We start from the raw sequence: 26,767 nt of genomic DNA, 5'->3' as shown, positions 1-26,767 counted from the left end.
AATTACTAAGAAATGTGGAAATATGTGGAAGACATTTCGATTCTATGAGAAAGACAGTGAAAAGTACTATAAGCAAAAATACTACTCACAACGGGCATCCACCGACCTGTATATAAAAAATACTTTCCGGCAATGCATGTTTTTCATTTTGTAACAAAATAATTACGATATTTTAAGCATAACTTTTTATAACAATTGTTTCTATGTGTTATTCTATTCTACGAATATTCTAAAAAATCTTTGGAAATGTCAAAGTACACATATGAATCCAAAACTCTCAGCTCTTTAGTCTCCAACTTACGAATTATTCCTAAACTAGCACAACAACAAAAGTGATCAACTAAAAAATGCGCAAAAATTTTTGGCTGTCTTTACAAGAATAAAAACCATTACAAACAGTATTAGGGTTACTGCGTCCTAATTCATCTTAGCTCCTCTATTCATCCCACCCATTGGAACGCATTAGTTAAAGAAGTATTTGCTATCTCTTTTCAACGCATTAGCTCAAAAAGTCTAACTGTACTGCTTCTTAGGAACGAAGGAAAGATGGTGATACTTACTTAAGCGCAATTCAGTCACTCTAAGTCGAGTTATCAACGAAATATTGTGACATCCCGACTAATGAGATGAATAAGGGCTCGTCTACCCTATATGCCGTTTTCATGAAACGATTACGTGGCCGGAATTGTCAATAATTCTTTTGCAAGCACGCATTGAATGATTAAATATTTGAAATTAACCCTCAAAAAGGCAAGCGAAATTGTGACTTCATAAAGCATCGCTTCTAAGACCCAATGAAACCAAGAGCCTCTTTTTTGTCGTTTTACAAGTGAGAGAATCGAAAGCCCGAAAACGCTCGATCATTTGTATTTCGAATTACAAATTCATTGAAACTAGGGAACTGTAACTAGCCGAGCCTCTGAGACCCCTTGCCTTTTTGAGGGTTAAAATTTGACAGAGATGTAATATATAGGTGAAAATATTTTTCTAAAGATTTTCTGGCAAGTCGGATCCTAAGTAGCAACTGTGACTACATAGTCGTTTCGTGAAAATGATATCTAATACTCTTTGCTATGGTTCATACTCATGAAAATACAGTAAACCTTTTTAGACGTCTCTAGTGTTCACTTTCCAAATCCTGTTAATTTATGAATAGTTTCAGATAACAGAAATTCAAAGTTCACGATTTATAGGTGTATTTATTACTCTCAATGATTTTTTTAGAATATTCGATACATAGAAAAAAATCGCTAAAAAATTTATGCTGAAAAAGTCGTACTTATTTTGTTATAAAATGCAAAACATACATTGTCGGAAAGTATTTTTTTGTATACAGGCCGGTGGATGCCCGTTGTAAGTAGTATTTTTTCTTATAGTACTTGTCACTGTCTTTCTCATAGAATCGAAATGTCTTCAACATCTCTTAGTAATTGTCATTCAAAATGGCGGTATTTTTAACCCACTTTATTTAATAACTCTTAAGTTTTGAAATAAAAAATGTTGACGTCTTCGACAAATATCTGCAATTTCTTAATTTCATAGAACATTTGAAGAATTGCAAAAATCTCAGAAAAAAGTTATAATGAAAAAATGATTTTTGGATGGCTACCACAAACAACGTGCTTTATCTCAACACCATTACATTTTGGAGGGTTTGCATGTTCAACAAGTTTTCTCGCAGTAGAATTTACTATAACTTTGTCATTGATGCCTCTATCTTAAAAGTTAGTGGAAATAAATTTTCTATCTCACTTGTAAGTGGATTAAATGACACTAAATGACGTTTTAGAATTGTGTTTTACATTTCTTAGAAAAGAAATGTATAGAATTCGCTGAAACTTTCAAGAGTTCTTATGAGGCCCGGAGGGCCGAGTCTTATATACCAATCGACTCAGCTCGACGATTTGGGACAATGTCTGTGTGTGTGTCTGTGTGTGTATGTAACGGACAAACTCTCATTGGTGTTTCTCAGCCATGGCTGAACCGATCTTATCCAAACCAATTTTAAATGAAAGGCCTATCACCCAGACAGAACGCTATTAAATGGTTTTCGATTCTGATATTTAGTTTCCAAGATATGAATGTTTGAAGGAGCAAAAATCGCATTTTTTGCAGTTTTTTGAAATTATCTGCCGGAATTGACGACGTACTCGAACAATTTATATATTTTTAGAAAGCCTATACGAATACCTTTCGAACGAACTACAGATTGTTAAAACTATTATCAAAAGAGACATTTAACATGCGGACGAAAGATTTTTATCATTTCCCATAGCCAGAAATAAGGTCAAAAACATTCAATGTATTATTAGCGCCAAAGCGGATAATTTTAGGTAAATAGTATCTTCGGAGAGTTTAAAGCATACAAGATGCCCTTTCTTTTGGTATTGTGATTTTACTGATTAATTCCTCTAAGAGTGAGATATTATCATAAATTTTCTTGGAAGTGATTGTATTGAGATAATGCCTTCAGAAAATTTGTAGCTCTTTTGCGAATAACTTTACTGAAGATATCATATACATATTTCGAACGCTTTAAAAGTTATGGCTTGTTGTTTGTGGATTACCCTTTGTCGCCTATTTATTGTTCAATTTAGTAATAATCCATTTAAATGAGCCAAATATTATTTCGATAAATAATTTTGTATTTCATTTTTCTATCTACAACCGCTAGAATAACCCCCGAACAATTCCAAGTTGTCTAGATGCAACTTGATCACTAATCGGTGCAAAAAAATTCTTTGCGCGAACCTTCTGACCATCGGATTGATCTGAAATATATCTCGGAAAATGAAAAGCGAAGTGAATAACTCCAAGCAGTGGTGTAGCCAAGAGGATGCTTTGGGGTTTAACCACATCCCCCCCCCCCTCACCTAAAAAATTGAATTGAAGTAAAAAATGTATTGATGCTGACTGATTTAATTCAACATTACAATGATAATTATCGGATCTGTACATTGATAACCTGTTGTTTGGAAGATCATGAGGACCTTTGAAAAACTGTGGGAATGCGATCCTGATCTGTAACTGATCTATTGGTCTTGATCTGACAGTTGTCTAATAGAATCAATATCAAATACTTGCCTAAAAACATTCCAATAGAAACTTATTCCAGAGTTCCGAAATCAATCATAAACATAATCATGATTTCCTATCATATTGAGTTCAGTTTTGAAAGGATGTTCTGTAAGGGACCATTCATAAATGACGTAGCACTATATGGGGGAGGGAGGAGTTTTGTATTTTGTGATGATGTGTGACGACATGGGGGGTAGGGGGTCATGTCATGCTCCGTAGCTTTTTTAAAGGGGAATAGGGGTTGACCTGATGTCACGACAATCTTACCCGTTTCATCTAACTAACATAGTTTTTTATTTTTTTTTTTAATTTTTTACGGGGACAACGAGGGGGATGAGGGTTACCGTCAAGCTATGTAATTATCAGGGGGGGGTATATAGAATTTTGTGACGAAATGCTACGATGGGGGAGGGGGGTGTTAAAAATCACTGAAAAAATGCTACGTCATTTATGGATCATCCCTAATATGGATAAGGGTCGTTTTTAATAGTAAGCGAAACTGGAATTGCTTTAATGTCTATGAAACTTAGAACTGCTCACCGAAAAATTGCATAACTTCCAACATTTGCTGAAAATGTTTTTATTTGGGGAATGCGTCGAGTTGAGACGAAAACATTATAGAATCAAGAACGAAAAAAACCACCTTCCAAAAGTAGGGGAATTTATGAAAAATGGCGTTTTCCGTTCCGCCAATTTCGCAGGTTTACTATCTTCGATGAATTTTACAAACGTTAAACAGCACATGATTTGATAAAATAATTTTGGCATTATATCCTGCAAGAAGTATTTATGGCGAGTTTACTCTTCAAACAAATTTAGTTCCAGACTTAATGTCTTCAGCAAAATTTTGGGGAGTGCTATTACAAACCACTTTGTAGAAGACATGAAGGCTCCATGTGTTCAAAGTATTAACACATTTTAGGCTATTTCTATTTATTTTAAATTAAATTATTATGATTTTACTGTTTATGATAAATAAATCTCTTCTGTTGTTTATAAACGATAAAATTTACTTTTTATCCAAAGCTTGAGTTTGTGAAGCTCACAATAGAAAGTTATTTTAGAAAAAACTAGATTAAGGAACACTACGTAAATATCATTTTATAACTCGATATACTCCATATAAGTAGTATTCATGCCTACAAGAAAGTTGTTTTAAATGAAAGTCTTAACAAATTCGCTAAAGACAGGAACTCTTACAATTTTTTGAAAAACTGATGCTCCATAATTTTAAAACTTCAAAGATGGCGGTTTCGTAATTATTCCATTTGGACAGTATGTTAGATTTTCACCAAATCCCCACCAAACCGAATTTCTGACTACGCCGCTGACTCCAAGTAGAAACAAAGTCGTTCTACACTCGTCCACAAGAAATTTCTTCGAATACTGCCTATCTATTATAATACATTGAATACTCGATTTGATCAGCCTCCAATTTCATCAGCCTCATATGTAAATATGTTTGATGGGCTCTAGCAGACAAATAAGGCTGAATTTAACCCCTTTCATGCCCATGTTGTTTGTGGACAACAACGTTTTTAAACAGCTATAACATTTGATTGAGGCGAGATTTTCTCACAAAAACGGTAAGGCTCATTAATGAGTTTATTGCCTTTAATTTGAGTATTAACAGTTACAAGGATCAGCTCTAGAACTAAAGTTATTGCAATTAATCTGATCGGTTTCCGATGGAGCAGTGCTGCCAGGGACAATTTGCGTTGACGACGGAAAATATTTTTTTTTTTCATATATCTTCGTTATGGTGCAATATTATTGAAAACTGATAAAACTTACCAATTTAGACTGTAGTTGGCTACGTTTTCCACATAATTGGACTATTGTAATTATTCTAGGAAAATTGTATTGAGCATTAGAAGGTGAAAATTGACCAGCTTCTAGCACTGCCCTGGAAGCACCTATCTTTATGAAAAAATGCTTTTCGTGTTTCTTGACCCCACCGTTTTCAAGAAAAAAATGTTTTGAAACCCTACATGCACTAGAAAAAAGTTGGGCATAAAAGGGTTAAGTAAATCCTTTCTTGACCATGTCTTAAAGATGCAAATATGCAAAAATAAAAAATCAATTCTTATAAATTTTTGCGCTAGAAGACTATATTAAATAATCAGAAATAGTTATTAGACTACATCAAGGGAAGAGAAGAATATTTTAACAGCTTCAGTTTATTATGAAGAAAAAAATGTCGCGATTTAGTCGATGTCCCCATTTTGTCAGCCATACACCATGGAGATGATAAAAACGGGTCATTACTGTATTTATTATTCACAATAATAGGTGCGCCTCATTTTCCGAGGATATTTTCTTCCAATTGCATCGAACTACACCTATTATTAGGTAGTTTTCAAGGGGTTATTTTATCGACTTCTTCCAAAATTCGGCGAACCAAAAAAAAGGTATCCTAAATTAATTAGTATACTTAAGGGATTATATGTTGCAGATAGAGAACATTCATAAATTTTCAGCTTTTCCTACACAATATTACAATTGTTCCTAAAGATTATGTAAATTATAAAGTATTTGAAATTTTTTAATAGAAGTGACGGAAGGTTATCGAAAAGTTTCGTGTAAAAGAAATTCCAGTAATGATAATGATGTTCCCTAACGGGTTTCGAGAGGTTTTTATTTGTTCTTTGGCATTAGGATTAGGGATAGTAATTCAGATCAAAGATGCTACTGGGAAGTCATTTTTAGAAGAAGTCGATATCGAAGTATAGTTTGAACTATGCACGCATGTACTTCAGAGGTAGTGAGATATCAAGAGCTGAAATTTCAGTGCTTAGTTCTCAGCCGCGTTGAGAATTTTAGTAAACGCTATTGAGAGTATGAACTTCAAATCCATTCGAAAATTAGTTTTTCGAATTTTTTGACTCAGCGCAACATATATAACCCCTTTAGGAAAATTTAGTTTTCCCTACACAATGCACTGATTGAAGAATTTATATAGGTTATTAACGAAGCATTAGCAATAATTCGTTTGTATTTCTATTTAATGGGCCAATTTTCCATTAAATTGGTCCTGCCACTATCCAATGTAGTATGTGTTTTCAAAAACATCGCGAAGCATCATCAAGTTCTAAATGTTCTCAATCAATATAATATCCGAAGAAAACGATAAGAGTTATAAGAAATGTATCATCACACTTTTAGGTGGATTAAAAGCGTTTTTTTTTTTATTTATGCAGGCTCTTGCAGTTATTTGAACAATTTCAATAAAACAAGTATCTACAAACACCAATCTAAACGTTTTCGGAATGGCCTACCATATACTGATGTAATTAGCGGAAAGTACATTTTCCAACAGAAACGTGTTCCAATATGCTACAATAATAGATTAGATATGGATCGTTACTTCATTCGATTCTAGGTTCATACGGGTGTCGGTCTACCTATACATATAGAATCGCCGGTTTGTGAATTCAGAAAGAATGAATAACACGTACATAATCACTGCGGTGCTAGTTTACCACTTAACATTTACTGCGACCTATAGGGTCATTGCACCTACAATTATCATGTACGCCCAAAACTGCTATTTACATCCATTTACAGAACTATATCCGGTTTCCATTTACCCCAAGGAAAAAAACTAACATTTCAAGTCACGGTAATGCGTAAAATAATCATATTTGCAGCCGCTCCCCCGATGAGTTTTAACAAGAGATAATTGTCTCATTCAATCTATGGGGACAGATCGCCAATCAGTTTCAATTAAATTCGATTGTTTTGTTGCCATTTGATAATGTTGCAGTCGTATTCCACGATTTCTGTCTTTTTCATCGAAAATTTGAATGATTATTGTGTTTTTCGACTGAACTTCGCTGGAAGCTCACGTTGCTTACCGTACCTGCAACAAGTAGAGGAAACGCACATTTGAAATATTTGTTACCCAAGAGCATTTTGTGGTTTTGTTCAAACACCCCTGCGTGTTCGTTCAGAGCGTCCATAAATTGGAATCCAATCAAAGTTTGAAACAACAAGAGGATGAAATGCTCCAAACACACATGTACTAATACATACCTATTTAAGCTAAGCTATCAATAAATGCTATGAATAATAAATCTAACCTTGTATTTTCCAGATCTATCAGCACTTACGATGGTACACCAACCCTCAGGAACAACGGTGGATAGTACGGATACTGTTCATTGTGCCCATCTACGCCACCTACTCGTGGATTAGTTTGCTATTTTTCAACTCCGAAAGTGTTTATGTGTACTTTTTCACGGTGCGGGATTGCTACGAGGGTGAGTGCGCCTTGCTTCTTGTTGACATATACCATACCACCCACTGATGGAATGATTACCACCCACAGCTTTCGTCATCTACAATTTCCTGTCACTGTGCTACGAGTACCTTGGCGGTGAGGGCAACATCATGTCCGAAATCCGCGGCAAACCCATCAAATCGTCCTGCCTGTACGGGACCTGCTGCCTGGCTGGCAAAACATACACTATCGGATTCTTGCGGTTTTGCAAACAGGCAACACTGCAATTCTGCCTGGTCAAACCGTTGATGGCGTTCATCATCATATTTTTACAGGCGTTCGGACATTACCATGACGGCGATTGGAGGTAAGCCTTTTCGATCTTGTTGTAGCCCGTCATAGCTATGGATGTGTATAGTTGAAATATTCCCAAAAGGCGACCACACGAATTCAATTTATTTTCCTTCCGATTGACGCTGCCGCAAACAGCAGATTTGGGTGGAAAGGTGGAAAAGAACACATGCTATCGCTCTTGCTGGTTTATCGAAGCGTACAAGAACTGTTTAGGGTAGGGCTCCGTTTTGTTCGAACGTAGTTCGTTTGCACTATGAATCATATCATAGAGCACTACTTTTCTCTGGGCCATACAATATTCTTAAACTGCTAAATTTTAGCTTGTGATACGCATTATATATATTTTCAGCCTATTTACAATAGTTGATTGGATATAAAAGCTAACAGACGTCAGTCAGAAATCATACTTTTTAAAACGTTTCAACAGTATTTGTAGACAACAAAGTTATGTTAATCGCTCATAGCTCAAATTACCCCAGCGAAAATAAATACTCGCAAAAACTTTAGATCTACAAATTACAACAATAACCGATAGCACTCAAATAAAAGGTATTAGATCCAGTTATTAGCCTTATTAGTTTTTGTGAGCATAAACTAAGAATAGCAATTTCAACACATTTATGAACAATGATAAATAACAATTTCAACACCTTTATGAACTATGTGTCAGTTAGTCAAGTCTATATCCAGACAACTCACTATATGTACAATCTTCAGATTGCAACATGACAGTATTGTTGTGAAATTTCGAAAAAAATTCAACGGTTAATTGAGGGAGCAAAGCAAATTTATTGTCTACACCTGGAAGTAATTTACGGTCATCTACTTAAATTAAATCACTGTGAGGCCGAGCAACTTTATTTTGGCCAATTTATTCCCTATTTCAACAATACACGCAAATATTGGGAGGTAAACAAAGAATATGTAGGTACCATAATCATTTTTTGTAAACAAAAAACTAACAATCAACATTTGCCGAAGGTGAAATTAGAGCATAGGCTTTTGAAAGTTGTTTCTTTCCAGTTCCACTATATTAGGCATTCATGGTAATAACGTTCAACAAATAGGCCAATACTAAACGATTCATTTTGCAAAACACCTTAAAACGCGGGATTTGTGTAATAAGACTAAAATCAAGATCCTCATGTATATGGACGATGGGAAAGTCGAGGTTCGGCTACGTGATCTGGCATCGCTTACTTCCAAAGTGGACAGTTAAAAGGTGTCGTATTTCGGAGTAGTGGAATCTATTTCGGAGGACACTTGGAGAAACTACTTCGTAGGTATCTCGCATAATGTTTTTGTAGTGAGTACATATATCGATTACCCGACCCATTCTTTCCTTTCCTAATCCTGCATTGTACAGAGAACTGCACATTTCAACAATACGTGCCAGTTTTGTGAACAGGCAGTACATTACGAACAATCATTCTTAGAACCCGCTGAGGAAGCTCATCTACGGAAATGCATTCTAACACTCAGTCTGCAATATCATTACCTGAACCAAGAAAGATGAAGTGTCTGAAAATCAACAACCAGTGCCATCAATGGAAAACTACTACTAGGGAATGAAGGTTCAACATTGTCACCAGTAAGAGCAAGAAGCAAAGCAGATTGTCTGATCGCAAGCAGCAACCACCATGATGATAGAGACGAGTATAATGGCTAGAGAAACATGAACGAGCCCAAGATACAGTGGTTGTGGAAATAAATGTTTTTCCGCCGCTTAAAAATGTCTCCACTCGGCAAGACGCGCGTATGAGATTTTGCGGACATATATTAATGATAGATGTTCATGCTGTAGAACATATTGCTTATACGACGGAGCTGTATTGTGCCCCCTTAGGCTTGCTTCAAAGCATCTATGATATTCGGTAAGAAGCGATAGCGAGAATGAGAGCACACTTAGTTTAGTTCAGCAATTTACCGCACAGTCGAGTAATCAGTAAATGATTATACTGATATCTCGGAAAAGTTTCATTTGTTTGCTGATATTTCCCGAGTCTCAGCAAACAATCGTAGCTGAAGTAACTAAAATTTCAGCGAAAAATGAATATGCTGAGTGCTCGGCTGTTCAAATCTCGACAAAAGATGCGTAAAATGCAGAGATTCGGCAGAAACAATTAAGTGCGGAAGAGAAAAAGAGAATAGGATAGAGAGAATATTTTTTGTGTGTTGATGACTTTTATGAATGAACAGTTTCTAACCACAGTATACGTAAAACATATAAGGGATATCGCGTCTTATCGGGATATCCTGAACGGGTGGTCTTTCTCGGACCCTAAAGCAGAATACTTTAACTGAGACCTGGCAACGTGTTCGATGTCATGATAGGAATCACCACTTAGGCAGAAACTACTCTCCACACACCCTATACCAATGTGTAGTGCATGAGCCGTGACATGACGCGTATGAAATTCCGATCCACAACAAAGGCCCTGAACCAAGGCTTGATCGTTATCTTCGGGATGATAAAATGTAACCATCGTCTAAGCTGCTTCATTGGAGGCTTGCAAACATTTGCGCGTCCTCTGATGACGAATACAGAAAATGTATTGTAGCAACTTAGTTTCTTGGAAATGTCACTTTCTAAAGCTAAAAAGTCCGCCATCTCGTTTCCCCAGCAGCGCAAGAGCAGGGAGTATAAGAAGTAAGGGAATAATAGAATTAATTCCAGATTTCAATTTAGTTGAAGCTGTCGGTATCTATGAAGTACTCATCTGTGGCCAAAGTGTCAATGATGTGACATCCCTAGTAACATTTGAGATTTTATGGCACTCTTCAAGCTTAACCCTCCGGCACTCGCGCGAATGGCTGTCCGAATGAGCAGCCGCAGGTGCTGAAAGAAGATTTCGCTAGATTTTCTGAAGGCGTTGTACAAAATACAACGGCGCGAGTGCCGGAGGGATAAAATTCCGAATGCACTTGTAGTGTCCTATAAAAGCGGGGATGATTTGTAGTGTGCTACTTGCGATAAGTCGGGCCTGCCCTCTGTGAAAAAATCGATACCCAGCTGAAGAGTCAAAGTAGTCAAATTCTCCAAAGTATTTCGCGATGGTTCTGGTTAATCGACTGTTTTAGGTACTGTGACAGAGATAACCCCGTCATCAGCGAGTCGTCTTAGTATGCCTTAGACATTCATCAAAGTGATTCAGGTAACAATTGTAAAGGGGTCGTAGACATGAATCTTGGTGAAGGCTCATATAACTAACTCGCATAGCTGTTGGTTCAATTGTATGTGTTCAATCGTCATTCCAAAAAATATTGAGAAAGAAGTTGTTTAAAATTAGTGACTGACCATGATAATGCAGCTTATCCTTGCAAAAATTAAAAGAAATAAAAGAAATCGAATTGAAGTGGCTTCCTAGACTATATTTCTTGACTGTCTGCCATAAATTCGATTTCCCGGAGGAGATTGGGAATCCAAAAAATACATGATATGACAAGCAATTTGCTCATGTGGAATGCGGAGCACCCCGTTCGTGACAACCGGAACGGTCAATGGGAAGGAGTACTCGACAAATTTCCTCCAGAAGCGTCTACTTCCACTTCTGGAGTCTCCTCGTGCCATTGCGTGCCAATTTTTTGAAGTGGTGCAAAGAAGTTTATTTCGTATCAAAAGATCCGAAACCCCTGAACGCACCGGAATTGCGGCTAATTAAGAAATAATGGGACATTGTGGAAAAGGCATTCCGAAAGCGTTCTACGGAAGTGAAATCGGAAGCAGAAATGAAGAAAAATACAAACAAGTTGACCCAAACGTTGTACAAGATTTTATTACTGTTTTAAGGAGAAGGTACGTGTCCTTGGATATGGCTATGACATTCAATAAAACGAACATGCAAAAGTTTAAAAACAATCGGTTGAATGGGTAACTTTGACGAACCTGTTCTTGTGATGCAATTTGATTCCGTATACTCTATCCGGACAAACGCCCTCTCGCAGGTTGATGGGATTGACGGCGTTGTAAACATAATCAAGTCACAATAGATTTAATAGAGTTATGTAAATAAAAGAACCTTCGTTCTTTTTAGTTTCTATTTGCACCAAGTTCTACTACTAGAGGTTAATTAGTTCTAATTTTAATAATACACCAATCATTGTGACTACTCAGGATTTGATTTATATAAGAAGCCTGCTTCAAGATGTTGATTACAATACGCCTCGATAGTGATGTATCGAGGAGGCCGGGAAGGCTGATATGAGCCTTTTTTCTGTTCTATACCTTTCCTCTATTTACCCGCTCATAACCAACAATCAACCAGTAAAAAATAGATAATTGAGAAAGGATGTGCTATGTGTGGTGGTTGGCTATTCAAGTATTAGTAGTGTTTGAAGTACTAATGTATGTCTTTCATGTGATGATCATAACTTCAGCTCTATCTTGTATCTGTCTAATCTATTACGTCTCTCATATATTGTCTTTTATTTCTTTTTCTCGAGTCCTATACTGCCATTCTACACCCGCCTTCAGCTGGGTCAGCAAAGATAGTGATAGTGAACGTTTTAACACTCACACATTCTCAAACGCGATCTCAAGCGGGAACCTACAAAAATTCCCTCGCGCACGCGATTACTAATCGGTCACGTCCGGAAGTCTGTCTTTCACCTAGAAGCCTGGGTCCATGCCTTCAGCTGGACCAATTAAGAAAATATGCTCATACCTATTAGACAACACGTCTCATGGCGGAAACCCAATCTCTACCAGAGTTTTAACCGCACACCAAAAATTTGATATCAGACTCACGGTTCGCGCGACCATTCAGGAACACATACAAATATGTTACAAAATCACGTCAGCCTACAAATGTTAGAGCCCCTCACGATTTTCCAAGCAACCTACGCCTACGAACTCGCAAACCTTATTACACCCCGGTGATAAGGTGGACGTCTCAGCACTCATAAACTTACCAACGCGATCTCAAGCGTCAACCTACAAACTCCCGCGCTCGCGCGATCATGAATCGAAATCGTCCGGAAGTCTCTATCCTCGGTACCAACAGTCTAGGTCCATGTTAATTAATAAAAAAATAAAATTGAAAAATTAAGAAAAAATAACTCCCATATCCACTAGACAAAACGTTCCATGGCGACTTGACCGGGAACTCTAGTGATATGGGGTAACTCACTCTCTATCAGAATGTGATCCGTACACCGAAAACTAAATGAATGATGGTCCGCGAATATTTGAATGGCTGCAGGGTTTTAAAACCGAATTTATAAAAGCGAAGTCACATGCACGCGAGCACAAGCGACAAGCACGTAGACATACGAACGCTTAAGCCCTTCGCGATCATCCACGCACACCTATGCCCACGATCGCGCATACTTAATAACACTCCTCACATAATGTTAACGTTTTAGTGCATACGAAGTTACAAACGCGAACAAACGCGCGCGATCATGAATCGGTCACGTCCGGAAATCTTTACTCTTCATTCTAGTAACTTAGGTCCATACATCCTGTTGGACCAATCAAAAAATAAAGCTCTTATCCACTAGACCACACTTTCTACTGCGACATGACTGGGAACACTAGTGATATGAAAGAACCCACTTTCTTTTAGAATATGAACAGTCCATGAAAAAATAAGTATCAGATTCACGGTCCGCGCGCGATCATTCTAGAACACACGCGAATATGCGAAAGGCACACGGTTATAAAATAGAATTTATATAGTTAATTACACACTAGCACACGCGACATACAAACGCACACGCGATCGAACACGTTAACGTACAAATCCTCGAGTCCTTCGCGGTGGTACACGCTATCGCGTGTCCCTACGCCTACACATACCTGCACCGCACAATAAATATCACATTCAGAATCACGGTCCGCTACAATTGGCCTAAAGCAGTGTCTTAGTGGGCGCCATTCGACTGCAAATTGTAGTATGTGATTCTGACGGGGAGCCCTTCCGAGAACCTAGCTCTACAGCTCCAGTAGGACAACTCTCGAAAAAAAGTATACTCTATCCGGACAAACCTTCCTGGCGAAATGGAATCTCTATTTTATTGATGTTTCGTAACCCGTCCACAATTTGACGCCAATAATTGCGTTTTTTTTGGATTTCACCATGCATTTACCAACTCTAACGACGCGTATTTTCAAAATTTTTCTTATGTTCCAACATTTAAATACATCTTTTGCGCGAAGAACTTTTCCACGTACGCTTCTGAGCACTCTAACTAATCACGGGATGGGAGACCGAGTTTGGGTATTTGTACCAGGTATTCGTTTCGTCTGTGGTTGAATCGAGAACCAAGCCAGCCAAAAAATCTTGGAATTAGCCGTACCCGTAGGTGTTCTGCTACCGTGCATTTGGTGCCCTATCGAGACAATGCAAAGATCTTCCCCGTTCGATATGGATTCGACATGCGAGAGAGGATTAGTAATTTCATTGGTCCAGTACTGGACTGAGTCTCCGTTTGTAAAGTTGGAACAAGGATTTCCGACGTCCGTACATGTTGGCACTCCTTGTTGAGACTCAAATTTCCAATTTTCCAAGAACAACTTATTTCAGTTTGAATTTAATAATGCGTTCCGTCACGTTGTTACGATGTTTTTGGTGGGTTGCACATTGCCTTCATCATGTTTGACTGCTGATTATCTAATAAGAGATGCTTAAGAAATGGTAAGTAGAAATACATAACAATCCTACACATGTTAAAACCTCAACATCATGATAGTCATCATTGCCGGTCGCCCACATCTTCATGGTTCACGGGGAAGGATATAGGATAGGGCCAACGGGAAGTGTTGATGCTTCACCTACTTAACGGAAGGAGATGGTGGTTTGGAAGGGTATAAGGTCTAGAGCAAGCGATGCGACCTGTAAAGCATAGATTATTAGGTAGTTGTTTAGTTAGCTTTCGAGTACAAGATCACTCGAAAAAGAAAGTTTTTGGTTCTTTTTAAACTCTGGGTAGCCGGCTACCGAGAGTATCCTGTGTTTTCTATACAAAAGGAATCTGAGCTCCACACAGCTGACCCTGGCATTATTGCCTAGAAAAGCTAATCTTATCTGCATAATGGGCCGGATCACTATTTGTTGTAAAAGGGTCCGGCACTTGAAGTGAACTTCAGACCGTTCGCGCAGCTATCTATAAATTGGCTGAATAAGTTCGGAGTATTGTTTATAAGCGTTCAAAAGCATTTTTCCAAAAGTGATGGAATTCAAACATAATAGTGTGATTGCTTTATATCTAGCTTCAAATCATAATCAGCGATTGTTCATTAGCTCAAACACTTCAATGTGAATAAAGTTTTTGTTTTATCGCACCTTAACTCGTTATGATGATACTAGCATTGTAAAGCGCAATGGAGCTGGTCGTCAAAAGACTGCAACGTCATGTGAGATGATTTAAAAAGTGAAGCAGCGACTTGAGCGAAATCCACAATGAAGTGCCAATGAAATGGGTAAAGATCTGAAAATATCCGACTGCCGTATCCAACGCATATTGGAAAATTAGCTCAAGGCCAAACCTTTTAAGTTCCAAAAGACCCATTACCTAGCACTGAAGCAGTAACAACTTAGACTTGAGCGAGCGAAGAAGGGGCTCGCTTAGTTGAAAGCGGTAAAAATCTAAAAATCGTGTTTTCTTACGAAAAAATCTAAATTGGGCATTCCGTAAACTCTCAGAACCGACCATCCATACGAGAATCTGAGTCATCGGTTGACCACCAGGAGGCAGCATCCCGCGAAAATAATGGTGTGGGCCGCTGTAACCGCAGATGGCCGCTTTCTAATCGTTTTCATCGAGTCTGGCGTCAAAGTAAATTCGACATATTATCGGGAAAGTGTTCTGCAGGCTGTTTGAAGCCGTGGACAAACATTTCGGTCGCAGATCATGATCGTTTCAACAAGACACACCGCACGTGTGAAACAGGAATGGCTGAAAACCAACTTCATTTAGACCACACAATGGCTCTCGAATTCACTGGATGAGAATCTAATGGATTATTCTCTTTGGGTCATTTTGCATAGCAAAATCCGAAGTAAAAAAATACACCAGCCTCGAGACGTCGAGGAAAGCCATTGTCAGAGTGTAGTCCAAAATACCGGCAAGTCACATTCCGGCAACTTGCGATTCGTTTTTTGACCGTCTCATGGCCATAGTGAAGGTAAAACTTTGTAATAACGAGCAAAACCGAATTATTTCTTAATTTTTTTCGATAGGTTACACTTCGAGTGTCGGACCCTGTAGGTAAATTTGAAGAATTCCCATTCGGCTTTTACTTTATTTTAGCAGCTTTTACTAAATTGATTAATAGTTGGTTGATTCACTTTAGACCTAGAAGACGAAAAATGAGATCAGGATCAAGATAGAAGCAAGCATCAGAAAAAATGGCGTTTAATTCGATGCCAATAGCTGTAATGGTGATAACTGAAATGAATGATGATTTTCCATAGGATTGGACAAACTAGAAAATACACACTCAAACCTCCTCCTCTATCTCTTTCCCAACCTCCAATTATCCTCTATATAATGTATCTGAAACGCATTTGGCCTTTTTAAAAGCTGGCTTGTGTCTGCCCAATTAATGGTTTATAAATGATAAAATGACAATGATCAATAATATACCCCTTCTCCTTCATCAACGGGTTAAAACGGGCAAAAAATAACTAAACTAGCCTCACTGGCTGCTCTATAAAATCAAAATGAAATTAAACGACAGAATGCGGAACACCCTTACCTTCCGTTGGAAACATGATGACATTTTGCTCGGAAAATATGGTGGCATGAGTAAACCGCACCGGAAAAACTCTGACTGCTTCATGAATGATGGGCACCGACAGCTTCGAGTGCGCTGGTGAGGCATCGATAAGAAATTGATGGTTTGGTTGGTCGTCTGCTCTTTCTCGTGGTGGCTAATGTTTGTCTTTGCGCCATTCAAACTTTGGAAGCTATTTTGCTTTGCGGTTATTGATTTTGTAATTACAGAAGTTGCTCTTTCGAAGTGACGACTACATTGGCGAAAGGGCAAATATATTAGGATAGAACAAAACGGAAACTTTGTACCTTTCTTAATTTGTGTGTATTTATCTTTTGAAATCACGCTAGCGTCGCTTGCTGTGGGCATTTGTTTAATGAGTTTAGTTGTACAATGAATGGGTATTTCTTTAAAAAGATAATGTTCAAAATTTGATGTTGAGCGATACGTGTAACGAGAGTTCGATAGTGGGAGCAGATCATAAAATGAAAACACAAATTTCATTCACTGAACTGATTCTTCAATAAATATTCTTTCTAATCAAAATATCTAGCGCCGATGGTGGCTACATCTACATCACTGTGATCTACAACTTTTCGGTATCACTGGCTCTATACGGACTGTATCTGTTCTACTTTGCTACCCGGGATCTGCTAACACCGTTCGATCCGGTGCTAAAATTCTGTACCGTGAAGTCGGTGATTTTCCTCTCCTTCTGGCAAGGTAAGTGGAATTGATCCGGTACTAACCGCAACGCAGATGAGTTTATGTAAAACTTCCATATTTCTCGTAGGTGTCGGATTGGCCATTCTTGAAAAGGCGGAAGTAATCTCACCCATTGTTGATGCCGGTGGTTCCACGACATCGGCCGGTACGGTGTCGGCGGGCTATCAGAATTTCTTCATCTGCATTGAAATGTTATTCGCTGCGATTGCCCTCCGGTATGCCTTTCCGTATCAGGTGAGTACTGTCTGGCCTAAACTTTCACTATAACCACAACAGCTACTTATTTGCAACCGTTGTTCATTCGTAGGTTTATGCGCAAAGTTGCATGACCGATGCTCACGGGCGATCTGTAACGATGCAATCAATCTCTAGCAGTTTGAAGGTGGGTGATTTGGTTGGACGGCAATAAATTTTAATATGAACCAACATATTTATTTTAGGAAACGATGAATCCAAAAGATATTATGACGGACGCGATACACAACTTCCACCCGCAGTATCAGCAATACACGCAGTATAGTTCAGGTAAGTGATAATTATAAATTCCTTTCTGAGTATAATTGGATGCATTTTTTGTTACGATTGCTGCTAGTTTTGTTTTTGTATTTAGATACTTAAACTGTTTTTTTCAAAATCCATGCCAAGAGAAAACTTAAGCTGCTTGTTTGTTATTTTTTGCCCCATAGCTTTCCATGATTAATGTTGAGTTGTATAGCTCAAGCTGTTTGAACTATGTTGTGAACCATTATATTTTTATCTTACATATTAATAACGAAAGGAATGCATAGGCTTTTTGCTCTACTTGGAACCATTTTTTTTCCTTTCCTAAGACTAGCATGTTTGATTTGTCATACAATTGCTGTATCCTGCATGCACTCCGCTCCGGATAGGCTAGTAAGATATTCGTATTTAAGAAAATTATCTCAGGATTTTTTGCAAAGCAGAAAAGAAACCGGGACTCTAAACTTACCAAAAGTCGCCACAATCGACATAATACCAACTGCAAGCAAAGTTTGTTGATTTGCATAGGTGACCGGACTCGGTAGCTTTTGGCTTAAATTGTTTTCGGTGCCCCAGGCTCGTTCGATTCGAGACTAAAGTAACTTGAAGTTTGTTAGGAAATTTGTCTGTCCATATTAATTCTAATCTATAAAACAGAAACCATTAGTTGGTCTGACAACACAGTTTGTTGATTGCACGATCTGGCATTAGTAACCTCACCCAACATGATCTATACCATAAACCTCATATTCCCAATCTTTTTCCTGTAACAGTAGAGCTATTAAATGGTAAGATGTAGTATTTACCATTAATAAGTGGTTATTGAAAACTCGAGATCTCTTGTTGTCGTGGCTAGTACATGTAAACCGCGAACCGTAAACTGAGTATACCACCACCACTACAGGATAAATTGAAAATGCTAGGCCCTTGTACCGTAAAAGTAGTATACTTGCAATACACATTTTCACTTTATAAGTCACGTCTTTAATCTGGTAAACTTGCAGACTGTCCATCACCAGTTAACACAGGCCAAGGTTTATTCTCGAGCAACTACCATGCAGCTCAGTACCTGAAAAACTACTACCAGCTACGCGAAGATGAAATGTCGATACCATTTGCCACAAATAGCTTATCAAGCAACTTTATCATCATGTCTGATCACAGGAACAAGTTGTGAATGTAAATTTCTGTAATATTGCAATCTCTTCCAAGTAACCAGCTCCATCCTCACATGGCCATTTGCTTTTTGTATGACTTGAATACATCTCAATGCTCTCGTGTATTTCGTTCTGAACCGAATGATTATTAGCAAGACTATATATACACCTCGCAATTTTCCCAACCTTTGGTTGCATCACGTTAATCCACAGATATAATGGGAAACAGACACTCTCGACAAAAACGAAGAGCAGGAGTAAAAGCAAAAGCCACACTCACCACCACCACTGTTTGGCATTTATTATTTATGGACTAAGTTTTAAGACAATTCTAGCCAATCCACATTAATCCGCTTTATAAGTTTATTCATTATTTTCATTTTTTTTCTCCGCCATCTATCTTTTACCAATTACAGAAGTCGTTTCCCAGCAAACCTACGAGAGACTCTAACTGAAATCGGCTTAAACTTATGGCGAAAGAAATCTTCAACAACCTAGACTATTTATGGTGATCTACAAGTGTAACTGTTTAGGCTTTTAAGAATGACTACGACGCTCCTTCTTCTTTTTTAAAAGGAAATCGAAACAAAACTAAAATACATTACACTGCAAGGAAGCGAAACATTCAACACGTTGATAAAAATGATCAAAATCTATCTTTAACAGAGCAAGGCTTTTTAAAACTATAGACGAAACGGTTCAACTATATATTTAATAAAAGAAATAGTAGCCGAAAAAACTACGGCCTGACGTCCTTTACTTAAGTTTTCCACCGCCGTTGGGGGAATGAGCATTATTTTATAATTATTTTACGTATATTTTAATGTAAAGGAAAGCGCCTTAATATTAAGTGAAACAAATGTGTATGATAAGACTTTCGACCTACTAAAATCAATTATTACGTCTAAGCTAATAACTGAGAAGAAAAAAAAGTGTCTTAAAATTGTTAGATTCTGGACTGTACTTATATTACGTTTAGATTAAGTTAAGTTTTTTTTCCAAGCAAAGCATGATAGAAACTGAGAAGTAATATTTGCACGCCGAAAAACATGCCTCTTCATTCGATCCAAATTATCACATTCAACAAAAATATCATCTGCTTCTGTTTGCTTGCCTTTACCATTTTTAATCTCTTTTTCTACAGTGTTTAAATGTTATTGTTTTTCGATCCGTTCTTGTATGTTACCCCCGACTTGCAAGTATTATTGCTTAGAATTGTTAACTGCCTGCTGCTGCCTGTTCGTTTGAATGTTATTCATCTAGACTACCACGTACTCCTTCCTTCGATTTATTTGACCCCCCTCGTCGTCTAGCAAGATTATCAAAAAGATTCATTGAAAATTTGACTAATACTAGAGTGTTAGTACACAATATTAATTTGGCATTGGCCGTTTTGTGGCGTCTTAGACAAGCGGACATTTTCACCGACGACCGTTGTTAGGGTGAATTTAGTGATATTATTTTCAAAATTTTTGTCCCCCGCAAAAACAATCTCACCAACTACCGGTACATTTATCATCCTACTTTGAAACTCGCTGTAATTATAGAACAAGCAAAATATGTTTTTAAAAACTGGTTTACTAGAAGGAATTATACCTGCTGCTCGATTAGGTTGAAAATTAATGCAGGCATTTGAAGATGTTGGAAGGAAAAAATCTCTGGGCTGGAACATGAAACGATGGGTGCACCGTCCCTCTCGTGTAAGTATTTTTAAGCCGATTAAGTAAAAAAAATCCTGTAAGTATTTTTCCTGTTGATATTATGACTATCGAAAGAAATTGGTCCGTTTCCTCGAAATTGGATAAATATGTTTAAAATCCACTCTTCAGTTTCTCACCTTTATTCAATATCCTTAAAAATCACTATCGTTGACAAGTGAACTCATCGATCACATCGTAGTGTGCACTCAACTTCAGTCGGATTATCTTGTTCTTTAGCAGCCACCATGTGCTTTATCCTGACAGAATTTACAATCAGTGCTATCATCGATGTTGATCCTTTTAAAAGGCATTTGCCTCCTATACTGCTCCGCGTTCAACACTAATAATGTCGATGTTATTTGCAAAACATAGAACTATGTCGAAAATAAAATGGAGAGTTTTTAACAACATAAATGTTTCAGTATGTCTTTGCGGTATACTCTGAAGTTTGATTTCGGCCTATCTCTCGTCAAACGAACCAGCCCAAAAAGTTTTGTCGGAGAGCTCTGTGCTGTCATCATTGGACACATCTCGTTTTATTTCACTGAAGCAGACGCTTCCTGATGATAATAGACGATGAGTGCACAAATTGTAATCTAGTAATTTATCAAGTATTTGTCGCAGCATAAATACGTCGACCGCCGTTGATCGTCCTCCACGAGGACCACATAGGAAATCGCGGCGAAATGATTGATGCGCTGTTTGCTAAAAAGAACCTGGGAGAGGGATATGTTGAGAAGCGTGCTATGATTGTTACTGCAATTCGATCAGTGGCTCTTTTTGTAGAGCGCATATGAACACATCCGTTTCCAGTATTGTGGATCCAAACATAACTTTTGTTGTTTATGTTTCCTACACGTAAATCATAATAAACACATAAAAATGCAGATATGTGGAGAAGGCTCATCTGCTTTGCTGTTCCAATGACGCTGTCGTAGTCTGCGTTTTCAAAATCCTAGACGATGGAGCTAGTAACGTCTTCAAAGTTTACTCCTATGTTACCATCGAGCACAAGATGTAGTGGGGGCTGATAACGCACATGCTGTACTAAAGGAAACGGAGCCGTGGAACAATATGGAGCATAATCCCGAGCGCTTACAAAGCAGAGATCCAATGTGCATCCATTCTCGTTGGTTACATTATTGGTTTGCCGATGAGTAGCGCTACTGTAGCTATCTAATATACTACCAGCGTTGACGATAAGCGCAGGGTTTTCAGTATCCAGTCGTAGAAATCCATTGCCTACTGGACACCATGTCAAGCCAGGCAGATTGAAGTCGCCCAGAATAACGTTACCATCATTCGGGGCGGCTATCGAGTTCACACAGGATAAGGAGGAAAGATGTTGGAATCGCGAATTCTATCAGATGGGAAATACACGACACACAGGAACAGCGAGCGATCGGTAAGTTTCACTGTTAGCCAAACCTACTCTGAGCTCGTCCACCGGTCATCGTTGATCAATCGGATTTTTATGCCATGGCGAACAGCGATAAGCACACCTCCACCCGACGTCTTATAGCTGCTGAGGGCGTTCCGGTCACAGCGGTAGACATCAAATCCCGAACCAAACACCTGACGAGATAGAGTACAGTTGCCAAGCCAAGTCTCGGTCAAGGCGACGACGTAATAAGTGCAGCCCGTAGTAGCTAGAATATAGCTGTCCGCTGATGAATTTAAGCCACCGACGTTCTGGTAGTAAACTTCGTGCTGTTGGAGGTCGGATCAGGTTCGGCTGGAGTGGCGTCGACAATACAAGTAAGAAGCACAGTTCAGAAGCGTCTGACGATCACTGTCTGAACTGTGGCGAGGGATTCTAGGCATCTCATTACAGCTGCGTTGTGTAACGACGGAGGTAGCTTACGGCGAGAGCTAGATGATGAACTAGAAGCGTGAAACGCATCAGTCGTTGTATGGTTGCAATTTAAATAAAAATACTTGCCGGGAATGACGACTTGGAAGACCTCTTTTCCACTCACGCACACAGACCGGGACGACTGCTGAACGCTAGCGGCAAAGGCTCGACTGTGGCGGGGGAATCCAGGGCTCCCATGGTACCAACTGCGTTGCGTCCCAGTATGCGCTCGACGTCGACATTCCTTCACTATGGCGGTGTAGTTCGGTATAGTAGCGTTGCCAATCACTGCGGAGTCCTCTGCAGGGTGGTCGATGGGCCGGATTGTATTAGCGGAGTACATGCCTCTTCTGGAAGCGGAGGAAAATCAGTCGGCGAAAATCATGTATCTGGATTAAGAGCTATTGTGTGGTATGTTGGATGAACTCCGACATTGAAGAATAACTTGATTATCCTCGTTGCAGTTTAGTGTTTGTTTGGTATTTGTTCGACTGTCTCCTTGCTAACGCTGGGATGACAACGGGAAAGATATATCCAAAGCAATGGTAATGGAACCGTAACAATGTTGCTATTTACGATTTGCTTTCGACCAACAACCAGATCATAGCTCAGATAAAGGCCATCCTCACAACGACGTTTCTGGGGTGGTCGAATAGTACCGGGATTTGCCCGGACTGGAGGAGAAATAAAGACCTTTTTGGTGAGGCGCATTATTTGCTGATTGTTTTTAGATAACTCGGCCTTTAGTTCAGCACAGACCTCATCCGTTTTCTCAGCAATAGTCGTGATAGCACACCCAAGAGAAGAGACCAGAGCTGCAAATTTTCAACAGTTTGTTTTGAACTTGAAGGAGAAAAAATCCGCAAATCATGCCCTACTATGTTCAATTCGCAGTTGTTCGTTTCCATTATTCATTCAAACAGCCGACCTGCTCAATCATTTTCCATTCATTTTCAATTTCATTGACCCTGTGAATATCTCTTTACTGGGTAATGACTAGGTTTTTCAAGCAAAACTACTCTGAACTTAGTTCTTACTGTCCATGTAAGCTTGAAAACGCAAAACATGACGACATATAACCTAAACTGGCCTCTACAGAGCAGATGACAGCTTTGGATGGTGAATGAAAAAGCATCAATTTGAAATGAAGACGTACGATTCAGTTATGAAAATCCCGGCAACTTGAAACTGAATGATTGAGGGAGGCTTTGAATTTGAATCATGGTTGGATTTGATTGAACTGAAAGTTGGCATTTGAAAATGAAAATTTGCACCACTGGAAGAGACTATCTCGTGAAAACGAGTGAATTTCATCAACTTCTCACACTCGTTACACATCTAACCGATTTCCATAAAAATTTATACACAGTAGGCATTTGTTATGGAGCGTGTTTGTGAGCTATTGGTTGGCGATTATCTGCCCGCCAGATGGCGCTACGGAACAAATTGTGTTTTCCTCCTATTTCGTTGAAAATCGCAGCAACGCGCGATGAGTATTAGCTAGTCTTATATATATATATATATATATATATATATATATATATATATATATATATATATATATATATATATATATATATATATATATATATATATATATATATATATATATATATATATATATATATATATATATATATATATATATATATATATATATATATATATATATATATATATATATATATATATATATATATATATATATATATATATATATATATATATATATATATATAAAAGTCAAAGTTTGCATGTATATGATTTATAGACTCCCAAACGGCTTAAACGATTTCCGTAAAAATTTATACACAGTAGGTATTTGTTATGGGGCGTGTTTGTGTGCTATTAGTTGGAGATTATCTGCCCGCCAGATGGCGCTTTGGAACAAATTGTGTTTTCCTCCTATTTAGTTGAAAATCGCAGCAACGCGCGATGGTTATTAGCTAGTTCAAAATAAAATTGGCTTTTCCGAGAGAATTCTCACGAGCGGTTTGTTTAGTTGTTTTTTGCATTCGATGAAGTCCTCGTCCGATTTTTATTTCACAATACAAAAACAAATCACTAAATCAACAGTAAAAAACAAAACTCTAAGCTGATTGACTCGAAAAAGCTAAGATCTTGCTTAGTTTTTTAATTCTTTTTAAACTCTGGGTAGTCGGCTACCGAGAGTATCCTATGTTTTCTAAACAAAAGCAACATTAACTCGACACAGCCGACCACGGGAGTATTTCGTAGAAAAGCCAATCTTATCTGCGTAATGAACCGGATTACTATTTATTACAACAGTATTTAGACAGATATCGCTATTTCTTCTCTATGATATATTTATTGGATTGAAATCTACCGAGTAAAAACCAAAATGTTAGAGTTATGATAGCACAAGATGTTATAAATCAAGTAAAGTATTTCCTATTTTACATTTCAGATAGTTTGTAAAATTCACGTATACGAGCGATAATAACGACCATTAAAGAAAAATACAAAGGATTTTTAAGCTGATGCACGGGCTTGTTAGCAAAATTTGAAATTAGATTCATAAAAACAGGCGCGTTAAATTTTCAGTACGCATTGACCCGTGATCATCGATACTAGTCAGATTAATGTCTTATTGGGGCTGATTTCCGATCAACTATTCATTTTTAAGGTAGTGAGTGTTTCCTCGACTAGATCTGTAGATTGTGCAGATATATGTTCCACATTCCCAATACGTGCCTGATAATGTTATTGCCAGTGTTGTACAGTTCCAGAACCTTTAGAAGATACGGATGTGGTATTGAGTCATGAGCCTTTTTGTAGTCGATATACGCCATACCCAGTGTAAACTGTGTCCGTACCGCAGAATTTGACTATTCTTCACTATCAGCCCAACGACATTACTTCCCGACAAATCTGTGACATAAAGAACCGACAGACAACTGTTGAGGTATTTCGGATCGCGGAATAAAAGCAAACTAGCTCGTTTGATTGCTATAAGTAGACTGGCTGGGGTTCTCCAACACATTGTTCTACTCATCGTGTAGCGATAAAATAATGGGAACGCACTCGGTGTTACATTTGTAGTTGAATTAGGCATATTGTTGATCGACCACTGGATTTTCGGTAAATGCTCATCCCAATGCACGACCCACCTACCATACAAAAAATTGAATTTAGCACTGTTCGGTTGGCTCTCTCGGCTTGGCCGTTTGCTCTCGGAGATCCAACTGTTGTTTTGATGTGTATTATTGCGTTCACCCGACAATACTCTTCGAAAAGTTTGGCAGTGAAAGCCGATCCCCTATCCGTCACCATGCGATTTGGTGTTCCAAATGTAGCAGAAATATCCTCAAAGAAGCTCAACACAGGCGCAGTTTTTTGTTGAACGCACTACTCGGACTACCACAAACTTAGAAAATTCACAAGTTCGTAGCACCACATACGAATTTCCTCGTGCTGATCGCACAAATGGACCCACGAGGTCCATGTGCACAGTGCAGAATGGAACGGGCTCTTTCGGTACACAATGCAAGTATCCTTCTGGTCTTCCCCCTTTACTTTTGTAGAACTCACACTGCGGACAGGTTAGTATATAAGACTGGACATACTTGCGCATCTTCGGGAACCAGAATTTCTGCCTCAACTGTTCCAACACTTTCTCTGCAGCGAAGTGGCCCATTTCGTCGTGGTATGTGTGTACCAGTCGCCAGCGAACTTTATTCGGGACCACGATTTTTTTTTCTCCGTCCACTAATCTCATCAATCTGTGTTTCTCCAGTCGATAATTTTGCTTTATTTGTCTCTCTTCGTCAGTCAATTGCTCTCTTCCCAAAATATTAATAATGTTACACAATCGAGGATCTTGTAGAGTCACAAGAAAATCTGTATTACTCGCTTCGATGGCCAACATATCAAACAGAACTGGATTCACACTTTCACCATCTTCAACCGGATTTCGGCTCAATGCATCAACGTGTCTCATAGCACTAACCGGTCTGTGCTCTAGTCGAAAATCGCATTCAGTGAGCTTTAAAAACCACCGATTCTGGCGTTCATGTCGCGCTTTGTATATGTGTCTCTCACTGCACTACGATCGGTACGCAACACAAATCAGATAATGACGGAATCTTTCGATGCTTGCTACAACTGCCAACACCGCCAACTCATAACTATGGTACTTTGTCTCCACTTCCGACGTTTTCTTGCTGTAGTAGCTGATCGGACGCAAACCTTCCGTGTGCATTAACAAAGTTCCTGCCAAACCGTCTTGCGATGCATCCGTGTGCTGCCACGATACTGAACTGCGAGATGAATCTACGGTAAAAGCACGGCAATCCCAGAAACTGTTGAACTTGCACCACGTTCTCCGGTACCGGGAATTCCGCCACAGCTCGTGTTTTTACGGCACCTGGCCGGATCCCACGTCTCGATACTTCGAATGCCAAAAAATCGACCGCTGTCTTGACGAAATGCGAT

General features: G+C 38.5%; 1 protein-coding gene across 10 annotated transcripts in view; it reads left to right on the top strand.

The window, feature by feature from the left end:
* The window catches only part of LOC131692556 (transmembrane protein 184B), a 108,864-nt gene that overhangs the window by 63,717 nt on the left and 18,380 nt on the right, over positions 1–26,767 (top strand). For 7 of the 10 annotated variants that reach the window (XM_058979661.1, XM_058979664.1, XM_058979665.1 and 4 more), the window contains exons 3-8: positions 7,175–7,340; positions 7,409–7,667; positions 16,927–17,096; positions 17,167–17,333; positions 17,407–17,481; positions 17,540–17,624. In XM_058979661.1, coding sequence (XP_058835644.1) covers positions 7,175–7,340; positions 7,409–7,667; positions 16,927–17,096; positions 17,167–17,333; positions 17,407–17,481; positions 17,540–17,624 — 922 coding nt within the window. Of the gene's footprint in view, positions 1–7,174; positions 7,341–7,408; positions 7,668–16,926; positions 17,097–17,166; positions 17,334–17,406; positions 17,482–17,539; positions 17,625–18,604; positions 20,518–26,767 lie in introns of those variants that run through there. The other 3 variants (XM_058979669.1, XM_058979668.1, XM_058979671.1) reach the window with 3 other exon arrangements.

The sequence above is a fragment of the Topomyia yanbarensis genome, chromosome 3 (genome assembly GCF_030247195.1).
Source record: "Topomyia yanbarensis strain Yona2022 chromosome 3, ASM3024719v1, whole genome shotgun sequence".
In the NCBI taxonomy this organism is placed as follows: domain Eukaryota; kingdom Metazoa; phylum Arthropoda; class Insecta; order Diptera; family Culicidae; genus Topomyia; species Topomyia yanbarensis.
This window is presented reverse-complemented; position numbering and strand designations above follow the sequence as displayed.